The 18,013-nt window shown below is 44.7% G+C and overlaps 1 protein-coding gene across 3 annotated transcripts in view; it reads left to right on the plus strand.

Moving 5' to 3' along the window:
- The window catches only part of ARPC4 (binding protein), a 51,437-nt gene that overhangs the window by 21,786 nt on the left and 11,638 nt on the right, over window positions 1-18,013 (plus strand). For 2 of the 3 annotated variants that reach the window (XM_086524115.1, XM_086524114.1), the window contains exon 2: window positions 317-382. In XM_086524115.1, the coding sequence (XP_086380241.1) occupies window positions 317-382 (66 nt within the window). Of the gene's footprint in view, window positions 1-316; window positions 383-1,482; window positions 1,553-18,013 lie in introns of all 3 variants that reach the window. The other variant, XM_086524113.1, reaches the window with a different exon arrangement.

Consider the following 18,013-nt stretch of genomic DNA (forward strand, 5'->3'; position numbering starts at 1 on the left):
GCGAACTTCGGGCTGCTTTTCCTCTCAGATATCATTAGAGAAGTTTTGCGCTCTCTATTATCCTAGCCTTTAGGACCCAATCACAATTGATGCTTTTACTGCTGCATCAGACCAGGACACAATGTAGAATTTTCCTTTCAGTACTCCATCAAACATACAGAAGGTATGAGAGCTAAGTGTAGCTCATTTTACACTGTCAGGTTTTTCAGTAACTTGCTGGTTGCCTGTAGCCAATAAAGAGTGTAAAGAGATTAATGTTAGCTGAAGGCATACCATTGGGCTTGATAAAGTTAATAGTGTTGGTGTTTTGTTGTAGGTGAATCCCTTAAGACCATACCTGACTTGTATTCGGAATACTCTCACAGCAGCGATGTGCCTTCAGGTGCTCTTTCATACTATCAGCATCTTTCATATTATGTTGTAGCTAATTCTATCTCTAGGCACATTTGCCGTTTGATTATCCATGTTTTGTGGCACAGACTTGTTTTGTGTATATTTTATATGCTACAGTTCAAAGAGATTACTTTTTCAGATATTCCAGAAAAGCTGAGACCATTTTAAAGTTTTTGTAGCATTCAGTTGTAAGGGATTGACAGGTGACTTTTTAACAAAAGTTGTGCTTGAGAAGCGAGCTAGACAAGTGTTATTTTGATATACACGTTAGAGTTTACTGAACGTGACGTTTTGAAACATTTAATATATTTTGAGTTCAAGAAGAGGATGGCGACATTTTCTTTGTTTAGATGTGGTTAGTTTAGCATTGGAATTTTTTTGTCCGCCCAAATTAATGAGTGGAGATGGCTTACTGCATAATTAAAGCTTGCCAGCAAATATGGTAAAAATGAGTTGGCATGATACAACCTTCAACCTGAGGATGATTATAGAAATGAAGGATTAAGCGCTACATTAATAAAAGCCTGCATATCTGTTAGCAGAAATTTGCAGCTCCTCCTTGCAGGAGACACAATGGCACAGAGGGGATCCAAGATGGGTTCTGGTCAAATTGTAGTGTTAGAAAGAGTTAAGCAGTTCAGTTTTAGGACTGGTGACTGTGTGGTATTTCAGCAATCCTCAATGGTCAACTGCCATCACTTGAGTTGTTGCCTAGGTAAAGCTGGCTTATTTCAGCACACTGGCATTTTTGATGGTCTCTCATTCTAAGCACCTGAATTTACAACTTTACATTTGCAAACACAAGCAATGTGGAAAATTAAAAGAGGCGATGAAAGAGATTAAAAACAATAACATTGAGAGTAAAATTCCCTAAATGAATTTGTGATATTGTTACAAACGGGATAGCATAAGTACAATGAACAGCTAAGCGTGTTCAGATAAGGAAGACGAGGTGGGCCCAAATAGATTAGTAAAAGGTTCTCTTATGGTGACAAACCAATGTCTTAACACTGGAAATTTAGTCTGCACATTTAACCAAAGGCCACACTCACTCTAAGATTATACACCAGAGGTTTTTTTGTATTTTAGGGACATGCATTGTGGGATGCTACCCTCTTGCTAAACGAAGGATGGCTGGGCCTTGTGCGTTTTTCATTAGGTATGATCACTAAATATGGACTAAAAGCAGAAAGACTTGATATCATTCATTGCCACCACATGTGTTTTGATATAGGCAGCAGATAGGCTAGGCCATTTTTTTCAAACACGCACGATGAGATGCTGCCCTCTTGTCTTGTTAAAGTTATGGATGACTGGCCCCTTTGTGTTTCTTTGTTACGTGTAAACACTAAGTACGGATTAAAAGCAGAAAGACTGGATGCAGCCAGACTTTCCAGTTCTAAAAGAAGAACACTACCAGTGTGAGAGGGTATAGGTTCAAAAGCGGTGCAGCAAGGTGCCGCCATGTATACATGAAGCTTCCTTCCCTGTAACTTCCTGGCAAGTAGGCTGCCCATTACTACCTCATGAGGGCAGATGGTGAATCTTATAAACACCCCTCATCCCATTCCCACAAATCTTCCTTGGGGCTGTTTTCATATGCTCCCTCTGACAGTTCATGTGGCACATACCGCTCTCTATTGAGGCAGGTAAGGGCACTTAATATGTAAATGCCCAGTCAAGAGAGAGAGAGAGAGAGAGAGAGAGAGAGAGAGAGAGAGAGAGAGAGAGAGAGAGAGAGAGAGAGAGAGAGAGAGAGAGAGAGAGACTTGGGGAAAGGGGGTGATCAGCCCCCCACTAACTACTAGAGCAAGAGACCCTCAACACAATGATTAGATGATCTGTCAGACTGAGAAGTGGGTACCCCCCTGGCCCCATATATAGGTGCCCGAGGGAGAGGTCGAGCAGTGCCAATGAAGGCCCCATGACCCAGCATAAAAAGGATATATAAGGATGCCTCGACAAAAGACAGGCGGCCGGACAATGCAGTGGGTGGCTAGCCCGGAGACATACTAGCCGTACATGTATACCCTAGACCTGAGTGAAGCAGCAAAGTGGTGTAAATCTAACACCCCCTCTCAGCACCGGATGCTGAAAAAACCGTATGAAGCCGAAGATGCGAGGTAAATGATGAAGATGTCTGCAGCAGTCTGGGGTGTCCGAACCGTCGAGAGATCTCCATGGTAAAGTGCTGTGATGAGCAGTGTAGCAAACTGCTGTACTCCACCGATACAGGGTAAAGATACCCCGAACCGAGTGTGAGAACAACTCCTTGTCGTAAAAGAAGCGCCAATAAACCTGCAAGTGTCCTGCCCAATAGGATCTATGGTGTGTGTAGTCAGACCGTCTGGAGAAAATGGAGAAGCCCAGGAACCGTCATAAGCATGATCGGAAGCTTGTCAATACATGAACCTGCAACCCAGTGTGGCTAGGTGGCTAAGCTAGGAAAAACTCTAGGAAGGCCAGATGTAGCAATCTGCGCCGTCCTTCGAAACAAGGAAAGCCAGACTGAACAGTCTGCACTGTAGAAGCTACTATAAGCTACAACAATCACCGATAGACCACACGGACCACCACTGGATGGTGTCCTGTCAGTAGGTAGGGTAATCGAGACTCAACAGTCTACGTTGTGAAGGGCCTCTGAGAAGAGGTGTGATCAGACCAAGCTGTCTGCACCGTGATAATCCTGTATGAAGAAGGGAAGCCAGACTGAGCAGTCTGCGTCGTGAATAACCTCTGAGAAGAGGAAAGGCCATACCAATCTGTCTGCGCCGTCTTGAATCCTCCGGTGTCAACCAAAACAAAATCCATGCCAACAACGCCACCCACCAAACAGGGGCGAGCCACTGAAGGAGACACACTGGTAGGAGTAGCGAAATGAGAGCATGCCGGAGGCGACACATACCAGGATCCATACACCTTACCATTGGCCCAAGGCTAGGGACTGTGCTAGATGCCATGCATGATACCAGTTGGATCTTCTAGACCAGGTAGTGAACTGATGAAGACTATAAACACAATGAATTGAAAGAACTCCTTCAAAAGACGTGTGCAAATAGAGACAAAGGGGCTGAGTTCCTTTCTGACAAAGATTGACTCCTGAACTAGGCGCCCCTAGCAGTATTTGTATATCTTTAGTAGATGCCAAACGATTGTACAGAGCACACTTCCTGCCCAAAGAGAGCGCTCTCACAATCTCGTGGCAACGAGCATACTCGCCTCACTTAAATGGAGCTTGTTGTTAAAAGGAACAAACAAAGCAGCTTCTTAAAACAACTTGACCAATAAAAGCAACTTGTTGACTTAATAGCTCACTTGGGGTTACTCACAAAAAGCATCTACAATGGCTGCCCTTAAACGTAGAAAAGACATAGCATAGAGGTTCAGTAGACATTGTTGCCATCCAAACATGCTGACCATCATCCATACCAAACAGTACTTGCAAATGTGCACACACCATAGAGCATACATCACACAGATATAAACTCAATATTTCACATTGAACGTTTTATCTAAAATGGCATCATGTTCTCAGTTAGTTGTGGGCATATCAAATATGAAATCCATAGCAATACTATTCATGTTGAAGTTATGCATCTCAAGCGAATGCCCAATGCGATCCTATTTATTTATTTTATCATTTTAGGTATTTATTTTACTCATTTGACATGAGGTTGGGTCAGGCAATTCTTGAAAGGGGTACTTAAAGGTCCCTCAAGGTAGTATAGAAGTAGTGCTCTGTCCCCATTTTAATAATCATGTAAATCATTGCCAAGTTGGTTGGCTCGAGAAACTCTCACTCTCTCTCTCTCTCTCTCTCTCTCTCTCTCTCATGGATACTCTCTTTGATACCATGTCAAAGTCAATGATGTGGAAGCATAGAGATTGACAGACAACCAACATCACGTATTCAAAACACTATGGATGTGCTGCAGACAATTCATTGTTGTTGGCGACATTATGGACAAGGCGTCTTCCAAAGTTCATTGTCTTGCAAATCTTGGATGTGATGTGTTCACAGCTCACAAATGGGGATTCTTGGACGTAGTGTCATCTACAGTTCAACTTTCTATGAGGCAACCGGTGCTGAAGATGGCAAACTTTTCGGGATTGGTTGGTGGTTGCAAATCTGAGGTGTTTAAGTAGTTGGCCACTATGAGGGTGTCCATGGTAGCTTCTTCATTGACTTGGTCTTCCTACTTATGCCCACTATGAGCTCTAGAGAGTGTTAAAATTATGCATCTCAAGGGAATGCCCAATATGATCCTATTTACTTGTATCATCATTTTAGGTATTTATTTTACTTATTTGACATGACTCTTGGTCGGGCAATTCTTGAGAGGGGTACTTAAGGTCCCCTTGGACAGTATATAAGTAGCACTTTGTCCCCATTGTAATAATCGTCTAATGCATTGCCAAGTTGGTTGGTTCAAGCAACTTCATACATGTGTGAGACACGATAGTGAATCTACTAGCTCTCATGTTTAACAGAGCTGTGTGACGGATTTCTAGACACTTGGAGTATGTCCACAATGGTGCTGATATTCAAGTTTCGTGATCCCATTTGCCGAATAATTATCTCACTAATTTGGTTGGTCACTCAGTGGCCAAAATCTATGCATCTATCTGAGAACATGAGTTGATTAGATGGGCAAAGAGAGAGGGGATACATGCCTCGGGATGGGCAAGATGTTAGAGGATATTTTCCACTTTGGATCATATATTCACTCTCAAAGCGGGTAGAGCACATGGGAGAAGGATATATTGCAGCTCTGTGGATTTTTGCAAAGCCTTTGACACGGTATCGAGAACTAGACTGATGTTGAGACTGCATGCTTTAGGAGTAACACTCTATGAGACTATGGTTGGACGAGTATGGACCTCAGAAGGTTTATCACAACCAGTTTACTCCCACTCTCACCGACCCTCTTTGGATTATACATTGATGACTACATTGGGAGCTTAGGAGGCAGAGGAGCTCATGAAACGAACACCTGGAGAGGATCTTTCGGCTACACAGACCGCTTACAGACACGCGTCGGATGAACCTCCCGACCATAGCCACCATCGGCCGATAGAGCCCAGTGTTAGGGCCAGCCTCTGTGCACCTGTAAGACCGAGTGCTCCATACCACCCGACCTCACCTCCTTGGGGTGACCTTGCGCACTCCTGGCTAAACACTGGCAATCTACCAGTGGGGGTCGATAAACACAAATGAGGCCTTGGCCTCCCTTTTATAATAATGGCCGGCCACACTGGCCAGGTTCACACTACGTCCGCCCGGACACCGGACGCCCATCCCGACGCCGTCTAGGCTAGATCCCCTCTCTTGTAAGCGGGACATAACATACTTCCCCCCTTAAGAACCATTGATGTCCTCATCAATGAAGTGGGGATTTTGAGCTTTCAAAGCTCTAACCGATTCCCAGGTAGCAAACCTTTCAGATTGACCGCTCCATTTAATTAAGTACTTATCATAAGCTTTTTGGCGTGAATGACAGGTACGATGATCTAAAATAGCCTATGATTCTCGAAGAATATACTCAGTTTGCATATCTTGCCATACATTTTCCTCAATAGGTACAACAACGTCGGCTTCGCTTAATTTTTCTTTAAGGCTGCTGACATGAAACACTGGATGTAACATCCGAAGGAAGATGGCCAATTTTCTTTGTGATTAAGCGAACCACAAAATTGTAAGGTGCAGCGGAATGAATGTTGTACTTTCTCAAGATGAGTGATCCATATTTGCTCAAGGTTCCTTTTAGTTCTTATGGAAGGGAGAGCCTTCTGTTCTTAATGGAGAGTGCTATGATCACGAACAAAGTGAGTGGACAGTGTGCGTGCAAGTGTATGAGACTGAGAGATAGAGAGAAGAGAGATACGACACCAGAGACGTTGTAAAACCCTCCTCCGAAGGCCCCACTCTCGTCGGCGAGAGTGGTCTACTATTGATTGCACAAAGTGGTACAATGATGATGCATGGAAACTAATGCAACTCGGGGCTATGTCGGTGATGACGACGGGGATGGCGACACTGACCTAAGGGCTGAAATCTGCAAGCTTTTCACGGCTGTCCAAAAACGCTATCTGCTGAAAATCTGGGGCTGTTTTGGGACTGCTGGCAAACACAGATTTGGCTGCGTTTTTGGGGGCTGAATATCTTGACAAAAACGCTGATATGCTGCTGTTTCTGAGGCTGAAAATCGCTGCTTATCTGCTGTCGTTAAGGCTGAAAACACTGGTATCTAGCAGCCCTTTGATGGAGATGGAAAACGCTAGATGCAAGGGATGCAAGCGGTCCGGATCGGGCTGAAAACGCCAAGGCAAGAAGCTGCTGGCGATGAGCAAAACGCTAGGGCTGAAGTGTAGGCGATGAGGTCGGAACCAAAAACGCCAAGTGCTGAAGATTGGAAACGCTAGCTACAATGGGTGCTTGAGGGGTTCTTGCTGAGAGAGGGGAGTACCTGCTGCCAAAGGCCTGTTGTGCTCCTTGCTCATCTGCCAAAGAGTGCTAGCTTTGGTTTGCTTATATATTTTCTTACCCAAATTGCCCTACCTACTTTTGTTGGGAAGTCACTTAAATTAATAAGTGAAAAATGTCAAAAATAGGGAAAATAGGCTAAATGCCCTGGAAAAATCCCCTAACTGATTCTAATGGATTCTGATGGGAATACTGATGATCATGCTGTGTGCAACCAGAGGATATGCATCTATACCAAGTGACTCAGCATGCACGGTCTACGACTCTGGATAATCCTTGAAGAACTCTTCGTCTACCCACACCACTTCATGGGTTCCTCGATCCTTGAACTTCAAAAAATATTGTTGCACTTGCTTCTTCGAACCATGGCGAAAATGATGCAACAACACTTGCTCCGGCTCCATGACTTCAGCTTCATCGATGGTCTCCGGTTCTTCTTCTTCCGAAATGTCCTTTGGAGGTATTCCTTGAAACACTTTCAACCAAGAAACATGGAAAACGTTGTGCATTGACCATGAGTTAGGCAACTGCAATTTCATTGAAACCTCATTTATCTTTTTAATGATTGGAAATGGACCATACATACGAAAAGACAACTTTGGACACTTCTTTCCAACTTGCTTAAGATGTTGCTTCATGATTCTTAAATACATCCGATCTCCTTCCTTGATCGAAACATCCTGACGATGCTTATTAACCTTCCGTGAATAAGATTCCTGAGCCTTGCTTAGCTGAAGCTTCACACTCTCAAAAATCTCATCCAATGACTGACTTTCAGCATTAGCATCCGGCATTTGACTAACCGAGCGAGTCAAAAGTGATTGGAATGGACGGCCAAAAGATGCCTCATATGGAGTTCGACCAATAGCAGAAGAAAAAGAGTCATTCAAAATAGCCTGTAACAATGGCAGATAGAGCTCCCACTGAGGCTGCTGATCATGTACATATGACTTTAAAACATCAAAAGCCAATTGATTGTAAATTTCTGTTTGACCATCTGATTGTGGATGAAAAGCCGATGAAAAATTCAACTTAGTGTCAAAATTTTAAAAGAGTGCGCGCCAAAAATTGGACGTGAACTTAACACCCCTATCTGAAACAATTGACTTTGGCAAACCACAGAGGGGGTACCAATGCTTAATGAACAACCGTGCTACATCTTGTGCAGTAACTGTGGCTTTACAAGGAATCAACATGCAAAATTTGCTGAAACGATCAACAATTGTTAAACATTGAGTGTTCCTTGAATGCAAACTTAGTGGTAGGTTAGTCACAAAATCCATAGAAATATCCTGAAAAGGTCCATTGGGAATAGGCAGCGGAAGCAAGAGGCCTTGCTGCTTACCCCGAGGAGCTTTTACTTTTTGACATATAGTACACTGTGTGACATAACGAAACACATGCTTTCGTATTTTAGGCCAATAAAAAAATCGTTCAATGTTTTTCAATGTGGTGTTCATTCCCCTGTGCCCACCCGTGAGAGAATCATGTGCATCATGCAATATGGTTGGCCTGAGAGAGGGCAATACACATAACCGTTGACGAAAAAACAACAATCCATCACGAATGAGAGAGTTGCTGGGTCCTTGGGAAGCAAGAGCCTGCAACCAATGCTTACCAAACTCGGAATCCGCATACTGATTCTTCATGCTGTCAAAAGACTCACCCTGAATAGAAAATGTGGTTCTTGACTCAAGAGCCAAAATCTGTCCTTTGCGACTCAACGCATCTGCAATAGGGTTAGCTTTTCCAGGCACATACTCAATCAAACCTCCAAATTGCTCAAAAAATTGTGACCACCGTGCTTGGCGATCACTCCAATGTGCACTAGGTATAGACTGGAGCCACTTGAGGGCTTGATGATCTGTGCGCATTGTAAACTCTCTACCATAAAGAAAATGCTTCGAATGCTTAAGAGAGTGAATGACAGACAAAAGTTCTTTATCATAAACTGAATAATTCTTTTCCGCACTATTGAGCTTCCGGCTAAGGAAAGCTACTGGACGACCATGTTGCTGAAGCATAGCGCCTATGGCGACATTGCTCGCATCCGTCCGTACCTCAAAGGGATCATCCCAAGAGGCAAGGATAAGACATTGTGCTTCTGTCACCGCAACCTTGAGAGCTGCAAAAGCCTCAATGGCAGCCTTGGGCAAGTCTAAGCGCTGACGGCGAGTCTTTACCCCTTTCAAAACATTAGTCATAGGTGTAGCAATGCGTGCAAAATTCTCTATGTGCGAACTATATGCTTGACATAAACCAAGAAAAGAACGCACATCATATGCAGTTTTGGGCAAATCCCAATTACAAACCTGCTCCACCTTCGCGGGATCTAGCTTGACGCCTTCTGCAGAAATGATATAACCCAGATAAGTGACTTCAGTAAGAAAAAATTCAGACTTCTTAGCTGCAATGTACAACTGACACTCATCCAAACGAGTTAGTACCTTTCAACATCTCTTTCATGTTGTTCCCACGATGCAGAAAAAATGAGAATATCATCTAAAAAGATGAACACACATACACTGACCATATCACCGAAACGACCTACCATGAGACGATTGAATGTACCCACGGCACGTGTCAATCCAAAAGGCATAACAATATATTCGCCCTCGCTCGGTGCAAAAGGCGGTCTTGAAAATGTCGCCTTTGAATACCCGTACCTGATGATATCCACTTTTGAGATCGACCTTGCTGAAAACCTTTGCCCCATTGAGCCTATTGAGGATATACTCAATGCGAGGCATCGGAAACTTGTTCTTAACGGTCATCTTGTTTAATGCCCTGTAATCAACACACAAACTAGACGAACCATCCTTCTTGCGAACAAACAAAATAGGAGCAACAAAAGGACTTACACTAGGGCGTATGAATCCTCTAGCCACCAACTCCATGAGTTGTCGCTCTAACTCTTCCTCCTGTGTCTTGTTCAATCGACAGGGAGCCTTACTAATAGGCTGTGCTCCCTCCATAAGCTCCATGCGATGGTCCTCCGGCTGCTCGGGTGGGAGACGAGGTGGAAGATCATCCTGCAAAAAGAGATGTTTAAACTTCGTAAACAACTCTGAATACTTAGCTGGAGCCTAAATGCTTTGGGAAACTGGAGCAGCATAGATGAATGCCGCTTGTGCTCCTCGTCGTAACTCACGCGTGACCTGCACATGTGAGATGAGAGGCAAAGAATGCAAGTCCTCCTCAGCACGAATGATGAGGGAGGAATTAGTTTTGGCATGTAAAGTGACAGTGTTAGCCTCCAATCAATGAGAGGGTTGAGGTCATGAAACCATCTTATGCCCAAAATCATATCACATCCTGAGAGAGGAGACACAAGAAATTTCCTACTGAAAGCAGCTTGTTGAACGGTAAACATCACATCAAGGCACTCCTTCGTGATGAGAGAGTCCATGCCAAGAGCGAAGCCAGAAACCTCGAGAGGAGATTTCTGACTAACCTCAAGGCGGGCTCTCTCAACAAGAGGGGGACTAATCACATCATGCATACTGCCTGGATCAAACAATATGATAAAACGCTGACCCTTTACATGACCATAACACTTCATGAGGGACTTATCAATGTGTGTGTCAGAGTCAGGAGAAGATGCAGGTTGGTTTGTGATAGTGCTTGTGGTTGCTGTGGGTGCCTTTTGTTCTTTAGGTGGGACTGTCTTAGGACAGGCCTTCTTAATGTGACCCTTGACGTGACATTGAAAACATCTACCTTATTTAGCATAAATCACTTGTTCTTCAGCCGTGATGTATCCTTCTACAATTCCTTGTGCAGCTTTTTCATCTGGGCTTAGCTTAGGTTTTGCAGGTGCTTTAGCTTTACCCTTAGATTCATTGTTAGAGTTCTTTTCCGAGGAATTAGAGAAAGAAGGGCTAGAAGAATTACCCTTCTTACCATTCTTACCGTCCTTACCATTCTGCGTGGTCTGAGAATTCTGAGAGGTCCCTTGAGAAGTCTTGTTCTCCTTAGGCTTTCCCTTGTTGTGCTTCATCTCTTGGGAGAGAGCAATCGCTACCGCCTTGTTGAGATCCGCAGGGTCAAAGACTTCTACATCAAACTTGATGTATTCGTCTAACCTAAAGAGGAAAGCCTCCTTGCGCTCATCATCTGATTTGCGTAATTGAGTGCCTAGCTGCAAAACACGATTAGAAAAAGAGACGACTGGCATACCATGTTGCTTGAGATTGCGCCAATCTTCCTTCAAGCGTGCGAGGTACTGAGGAGGCATAAACCGCGCCTTGAGCTTGTCTTGGAAATCAGCCCAACTGAAGGACAGGGGCGTGAGTTCGTCGGCTTCCTCTAGATGCACGGCTAGCTCTGCCTCTTGCCATGCGTGGTACCAATTGATGGCATCACCGGCAAGGTACATAGCTGCCGTCAAAACCTTGCTATTTCCTGTCTTCTTAGTTGTCGCAAAATAAGCATTAAATTGATGCAACCAAGAATGAATAAGCGTAGCATCCATCTTACCATCATACTTACTGAAAGTCAACTTCTCTATGATTGGGTTGTTGGAATCCGCATCGTCGCTTGCGCCACTTGATGAACTCCCACGATCTTTGGTTGGTTCGGACTTCGAGGCAAGTACTTGTCGAATCAATTCTTGAGTGCGTAGTTCTCGTTGAGCCTCACGCTCGATCTCCAAGGCCACTCTTTGAGCTTCAAGCTGAGCCTCCAAGGTTGCGCTTTGAGCTGCACGCTCGGCCTCCAAGGCCGCGCTTCGTGCTGTCGCTTCCTCCTTTCTTTGTTCTTTTCTTTCTTTTCGTTCGTCGCGCTCGCGTTCTAAAGCAAGGCGATTTGCTTCTTGTTTGGCCATCATCTGCTTGACCATTGCCTCCATAGGGTTTGGTACACTTGGTGGCGTAGATGGCGAAGGGGGAGGGTCAAAAAAATCTCCTGGTGGGGAAAATTCGCTTGCAAACCGTGTTTGAGAAGGATCTTCTCTTCACCTGAGTTCTACTCCTTTCTGCGAGCGCACCCCTTGGCGGCCTTGCGCTCACACAAAGGTTGCTTTTTCCCACCTCACATCGATTGGCCGGCCGCTAAGTGCACGGTCCGCTCTCAATGAGTGAAAAGAGACACAAGGGGAGGTTGGACAAGCCCTTCTTTCTTGGGATTCCTGTCACTCTTCAAAAAACACGATTAGGAATCGACACGCCCAAGCGAACTTGGGTTCGTGCGACCGTAACAAGCAAAAAAAATTCTTGTGATTCTTTCCTTGAGTGATACAGAACACTGCCAAAGCTTTGATACCAATGTAGGGTGCAACGGAATGAATGTTGTACTTTCTCAAGATGAGTGATCCATATTTGCTCAAGGTTCCTTTTAGTTCTTATGGAAGGGGGAGCCTTCCGTTCTTAATGGAGAGTGCTATGATCACGAACAAAGTGAGTGGACACTGTGCGTGCAAGTGTATGAGACTGAGAGATAGAGAGAAGAGAGATACAACACCAGAGACGTCGTAAAACCCTCCTCCGAAGGCCCCACTCTCGTCGGCGAGAGTGGTCTACTATTGATTGCACAAAGTGGTACAATGATGATGCATGGAAACTGATGCAACTCGGGGCTATGTCGGTGATGACGACGGGGATGGCGACGCTGACTGAAATCTGCAAGCTTTTCACGGCTGTCCAAAAACGCTATTTGCTAAAAATCTGGGACTGTTTTGGGACTGCTGAAAAACGCAGATTTGGCTGCGTTTTTGGGGGCTGAATATCTTGACAAAAACGCTGATATGCTGCTGTTTCTGAGGCTGAAAATCGCTGCTTATCTGCTGTCGTTAAGGCTGAAAACGCTGGTATCTGGCAGCCCTTTGATGGAGATGGAAAACGCTAGATGCAAGGGATGCAAGCGGTCCGGATCGGGCTGAAAACGCCAAGGCAAGAAGCTGCTGGTGATGAGCAAAGCGCTAGGGCTGAAGTGTTGGCGATGAGGCTGGAACCAAAAATGCCAAGTGCTGAAGATTGGAAACGCTAGCTGCAATGGGTGCTTGAGGGGTTCTTGCTGAGAGAGGGGAGTACCTGCTCTTGCCAAAGGCCTGTTGTGCTCCTTGCTCATCTGCCAAAGAGTGCTAGCTTTGGTTTGCTTATATATTTTCTTACCCAAATTGCCCTACCTACTTTTGTTGGGAAGTCACTTAAATTAATAAGTGAAAAATGTCAAAAATAGGGAAAATAGGCTAAATGCCCTGGAAAAATCCCCTAACTGATTCTAATGGATTCTGATGGGAATACTGATGATCATGCTTTGTGCAACCAGAGGATATGCATCTATACCAAGTGACTGGGAATGCACGGTCTACGAATAGACTCACAAAAAGTGCCAGATCACTTCGGAAACCCTGTTATGGTGTAGCTTGTCCACGGACACATAGGGTTGGATGTGTCACGTGACAAAAATCTAGCCGAAAGCTTATAATACTTTCCAGTTCACATAGTCTTGGAATTCTTGGGTATCTTTAGATAGACCCATTGTCCCACCTCTAGAGTCCTTGTAGACCTCTGTTGATTAGCATAAGTAGTAACTCGATCACAAGCAGTCCTTATGCTATCCTTAGCCAATTCAAGCATTTGTTGCATATAATACAAGAAATATCGAGCCTGGCGATCCTCGACTTTCTCTAAGCCAATAGCAATAGGGGATTTAGGCTCAAATCCATACATCAGCATATAGCAATAGGGGATTTAGGCTCAAATCCATACATCTACATGAATGGACTAAATCCAGTAGTAGAATGCTTGCTACTATTGTAGGCAAACTCTAATTGTGGAAGATACCTTTCCCAATCGGACTGCCTGTGAGAGACATAAGCTCTCAACATGTTCTCTAACGTCTGATTCATCCTCTCAGTCTGTCCGTCAGACTCAGGATGATCAAAGGACTACATACTCAACTTCGTCCGAAGGTGAGCGAACACATCTTGCCAAAATCGCCCAGTGAACTCGGTGTCCCGATCACTGACGATATTCTCTGGCAGACTATACAGCTTATAAAGCTGATCGACAAATAAAACCGCCAACTCATAGCTTTTTACCATCGACTTCGTTGGTATAAACTTCACCATTTTTGTAAGTCTATCGACCACAACCCACAATCCACATCTCTCCTCAAGGTAGGCCAATAGAAGAATGTCTCTACCGCTTTAACTGTTGCATCAATATCACGATGCCCTGCATACGGTGGGACATGACTCTCTTCCATGACCTTATGTCGCAATGGCCTAGTGACACAAAGTCTGCCATGCATCATCTTAAAATCATCTCTGAGGAGGTAGTGCTCATGATGTTGCCCCTCTTGCAACTGTTCAAAGATCCTTCAAAATCTTCATCAATAGCATAGTGTTCCTTCATGTCATCAACCTCATGATGATAAGGAATTGACATAGCTGAAATTTGTGGCTTCCTTGATAACGCATCAGCCCACAACATTCTTCTTGCCTTCCACGTGCATAATCTGGAAGTGGAACATAGAAAGAATGTTTGCCCACTGCATATGCTTTTCGGATAACTTTGACTGTGTCAAGAAGTATTGCAAGGTCTGATGGTCTGTTTGGACAACAAAATAAGCACCTAAGAGGTAGTGCTTCCAACTAGAAAGTGCATGAATCACGGCCAAGAGCTCTTTCTCATAGACTTGCATAGTCTTCTCTGGCCCTTGCAAAATTCGGCTCTCATAAGCTACTACCCGTCCATCTTGCATTAGCACTGCTCTGATGCTACTGCCACACGCGTCACATTGGACCACAAATGACTTCTTAAGATCTGGCAAACTTATGCACAAAAGGCTTCCTTTCCTGTTTTTTTACGTGTGCTCCAAAAGTCCCAGCTAAATCCTTATCTTTGGTGGCCTTTTCTGACCCCCTGTGACGCTTCAGGAGCCGTTTTCACAAAGGGCTTCTTCACTAAATTTTTCTTCTACTGCCCTCCTTTCTCGTTGCTCGGAAACCCATTGTCCTCTCCTTTCAACAAGGAAAGACCAGTGTTAGCAACTTCCATGAGCTGAGTGAGGGTAGCCACTCTGTTCTTGGTACAATAGTCCCGAAGCCCTTTAGGCAGCCCACAACAGTACTTCTCTATGTGCTCTGTCAATGGCACAAATCTATAGGAGGTCACTGAGAGTTAACGCTTTACAAAACCTCCAATTGTACTCCAGCACGCTCTTGCATGTAGCCGAAGTAAGCTGGTGCCAATCTGTCATGACGTCGGCTTCAAATTCATTTGACAGCCAAGCAGATGCAAATATTCGCTTGAAGTAGACCCAAGTGGCGGGTGCGTGTCCTTGCATTAACAATGTCGTCCACCATGTAAGCGCATTGTCCTTCAAGAAAGTGGCAGCTTTCCTGACCTTAGAGACCTCTGTAAAATTCCCTCCTGCATAAGCTGTATCAAACTGTTGCAGGAAAGCCTTTGCTTTATCCTCAAAGCCGCTGAAAGTGCTAAACTTTAGAGCTGCACCACCTTCTTTGTAAGCTTTCGGTTTTTCCAGTGCCCCCAAATTGTCATAGGGAATTGTCTGCAACATGGGCACTGTAGTAGGAATCATTGGCACGTCTTGACCATTAACATTTTGCGTCAGAGGTGCCATATCTGGCTGCTGTCCAAAAAAACCAGCCATGCTAAAATGAGCATGTGGCACCCCAAACTGGCCTTGGTTGCTCGAAAACCTTGCTACATGCCGATGCTACCATACATGGGGTTTGGCATGATGCCTTGCATACCCCCAAACACTGTTCCTGGCATGTACGACTGACTTCTAGGCGCCCCCGAAATACCTAGGATGTACCGTGGGTGGTGGAAAAGCTCGATGCATTGCCTGGTAACCAGTTCCATGTCCATTCAAGACAACATGTGGGCTGAACTGGCATAGCCTGTGGAATAGGCGTCCTAACCACCTGTTTAAGGACGGGAGGAACCTGTTTTGGAGCCCTCGACTCCGCAACATGCGAGAGTTCCCTTCAAACTCAAAAGCTTTTGGTCCAAAAGCAATGCCAAAAAGCTGCTAGCGTAAATCACAAAATTCCGTACAACTGCCACTTCAGCAGTCCGCGCAAAACGCGGAAATCCGTACAGCTTGCCACGTTAGCACTGTTAGCGTAATTGCCGAAAATCTGCCACGTTATCAGTTGCTACGCAAGACTTTCGGTGTGTGTGTGGGTCCTGCTTTATTTTAATCCTTTGTCACTTGGGGCCCCAACGGATGGGGTCCCCATAAGTTGGTAGGACTTCTTCTTCTGTTACTCATTCTTCTTAGGGTTTAGGCCCCTCGGCCGACATCTACAAGTTGGCTCCCTTCTTCAGAGCTTTGACACGTCACCAATTTGTGACAAGAGCCCTCTTGTGGGCATCATATTACTGCACATAGGGAAGAGAGAGAGCAATGTGAGGTGTGCAGGACATGACTTCTTGCACCACAATGTACATGAGAGGGAAAGCTTGTAGTCAAGAGCTCTTAACTTGTGACAAAATCTCCCAAATAAGCTCTCTCAGCTTAAATTTCAGCGCTACCTTCTTCTGCATGAGGAAAGTGCACCAAAATGTGCCACTTGGCACGTTTACAAGAAAATTCCCATTTCGGGGTTGCTGCTTAACTGGTTGCCCTGTCACAAAGCGATGACGTGGCTACCGGCAGCAGAAACCCTAATTTCTGCCAAAAACCCTAAAAATCGTGCAAACCCTAATTTCTGCCAGGAACCCTAATTTTCAGAAACCCTAATTTCTGGAAACCCTAACCCTAAGTGCTGACTGGAAACCCTAATTAGGCGGGAAATGCCACATGGCAGCAGGTACGGATTTCCGGGATTTGCGGAAGTAAAAAGCATCTGCAAGGGCGACGCAAATTTACTTTTTCTCTACGCTTGGCAAGAGAGAGAGAGAGAAGGATTATTTGCTTTATTTTGTTTGCTCTCTTGAGAGAGAGAGAAAGACTGCTTTTGATTTCAAGCTTTTGGGGCTCTGCTTTTGGGCATCCCTTGTAACATTTAAATACGCGGATTAGGGCTCACTTCTCGGAGCATCTAGACGCAGAGTCTGAGAGTGAAACCCTAACCGCTCTCTTGTACTTTGATATTGATTTAATACATAAAGAAATACCGAAAGGGGCGCTAGTCTTTGGGGCCAATATCTCTAGGCACGGAACTCCGCCGGGCCAGTGCAAATCTGTTGTGATCCGTGAATTGTTTTGAAGTGGTTATTTGGTGCTGTCACGATTGATTCTTGACTTGGAGTGTCCAAGTCTGTTATAGTGGTATCAGAGCACGACCTATTCCTCAGCTATGGGAAATCCGATCCCCAATTTTTTTTTTCCGCAGCACCTATGGCTTCACGTAAGGATCAATCGACTCCCTCTGCATCTGGAGATGCGGGCAGGGATCACAATGAAGATTCTGGTAGAGAGTATGGCCCGCCTCGGCCTGCTCAGGCGGAGCAAAGAGAGATGAAGCGTCGTCAATTGATCGGCGATGCAACAAAGATGATGCTCAGTTTTGCTAAGGATCCGAAATTGGCAAAATATATGAGCGAGACTTCTTTTCAGGAAGTGCATGCGTAGTGGTAGAAAACCACTACACCACCCCTGAAACCCGCTCTCAAGAAACCTTCTGATCACAAACAGTATTCAGAGAAGGAATTACAAGAGGTGGTTGATGCACGGATTGCTCAGCTTTTTGATGCGCAAAAGAAAGCCAAAAAGCACGGCAAAAAGCAGAAGAAAAGCACGGACTTCTCGGGATATTTGGGTCATCGGTCGACATTTGACAAGGCAAAGAAACAAAAGAAGCGAGTTCGATTAGAAGGAGTACCCAATTCTTCTTCTTCTTCTGACAGTTCTTCTAGCTCTTCAGATTCGAGCGAAGAAGACAGAAAAGGTAAAAAGCGAAGCAAGAAACAAAGCTTCGGAAAGGGCAAGAAAAAGGCAAAGAAAGCGAATCTCTCTTAGAGACTGAAAGTTCTACTGAGGACTCGTCTACAGACAACTCAGATTCTGATGACGGAAACTTTTATGCGAACAAGAAGAATTCTTACAAAGCCAACCAGTATGACTTTCTCGAAGATAAAAGCAAGAAAGTCCGAGAGTTTAAGGAAGGTGGCCACTCGATCAAGTTTGATACTCTTTCAGGATACTCAGATGCTT

The sequence above is a fragment of the Adiantum capillus-veneris genome, chromosome 11, assembly GCF_014529385.1.
Source record: "Adiantum capillus-veneris isolate H3 chromosome 11, ASM1452938v2, whole genome shotgun sequence".
In the NCBI taxonomy this organism is placed as follows: Eukaryota; Viridiplantae; Streptophyta; class Polypodiopsida; order Polypodiales; family Pteridaceae; genus Adiantum; species Adiantum capillus-veneris.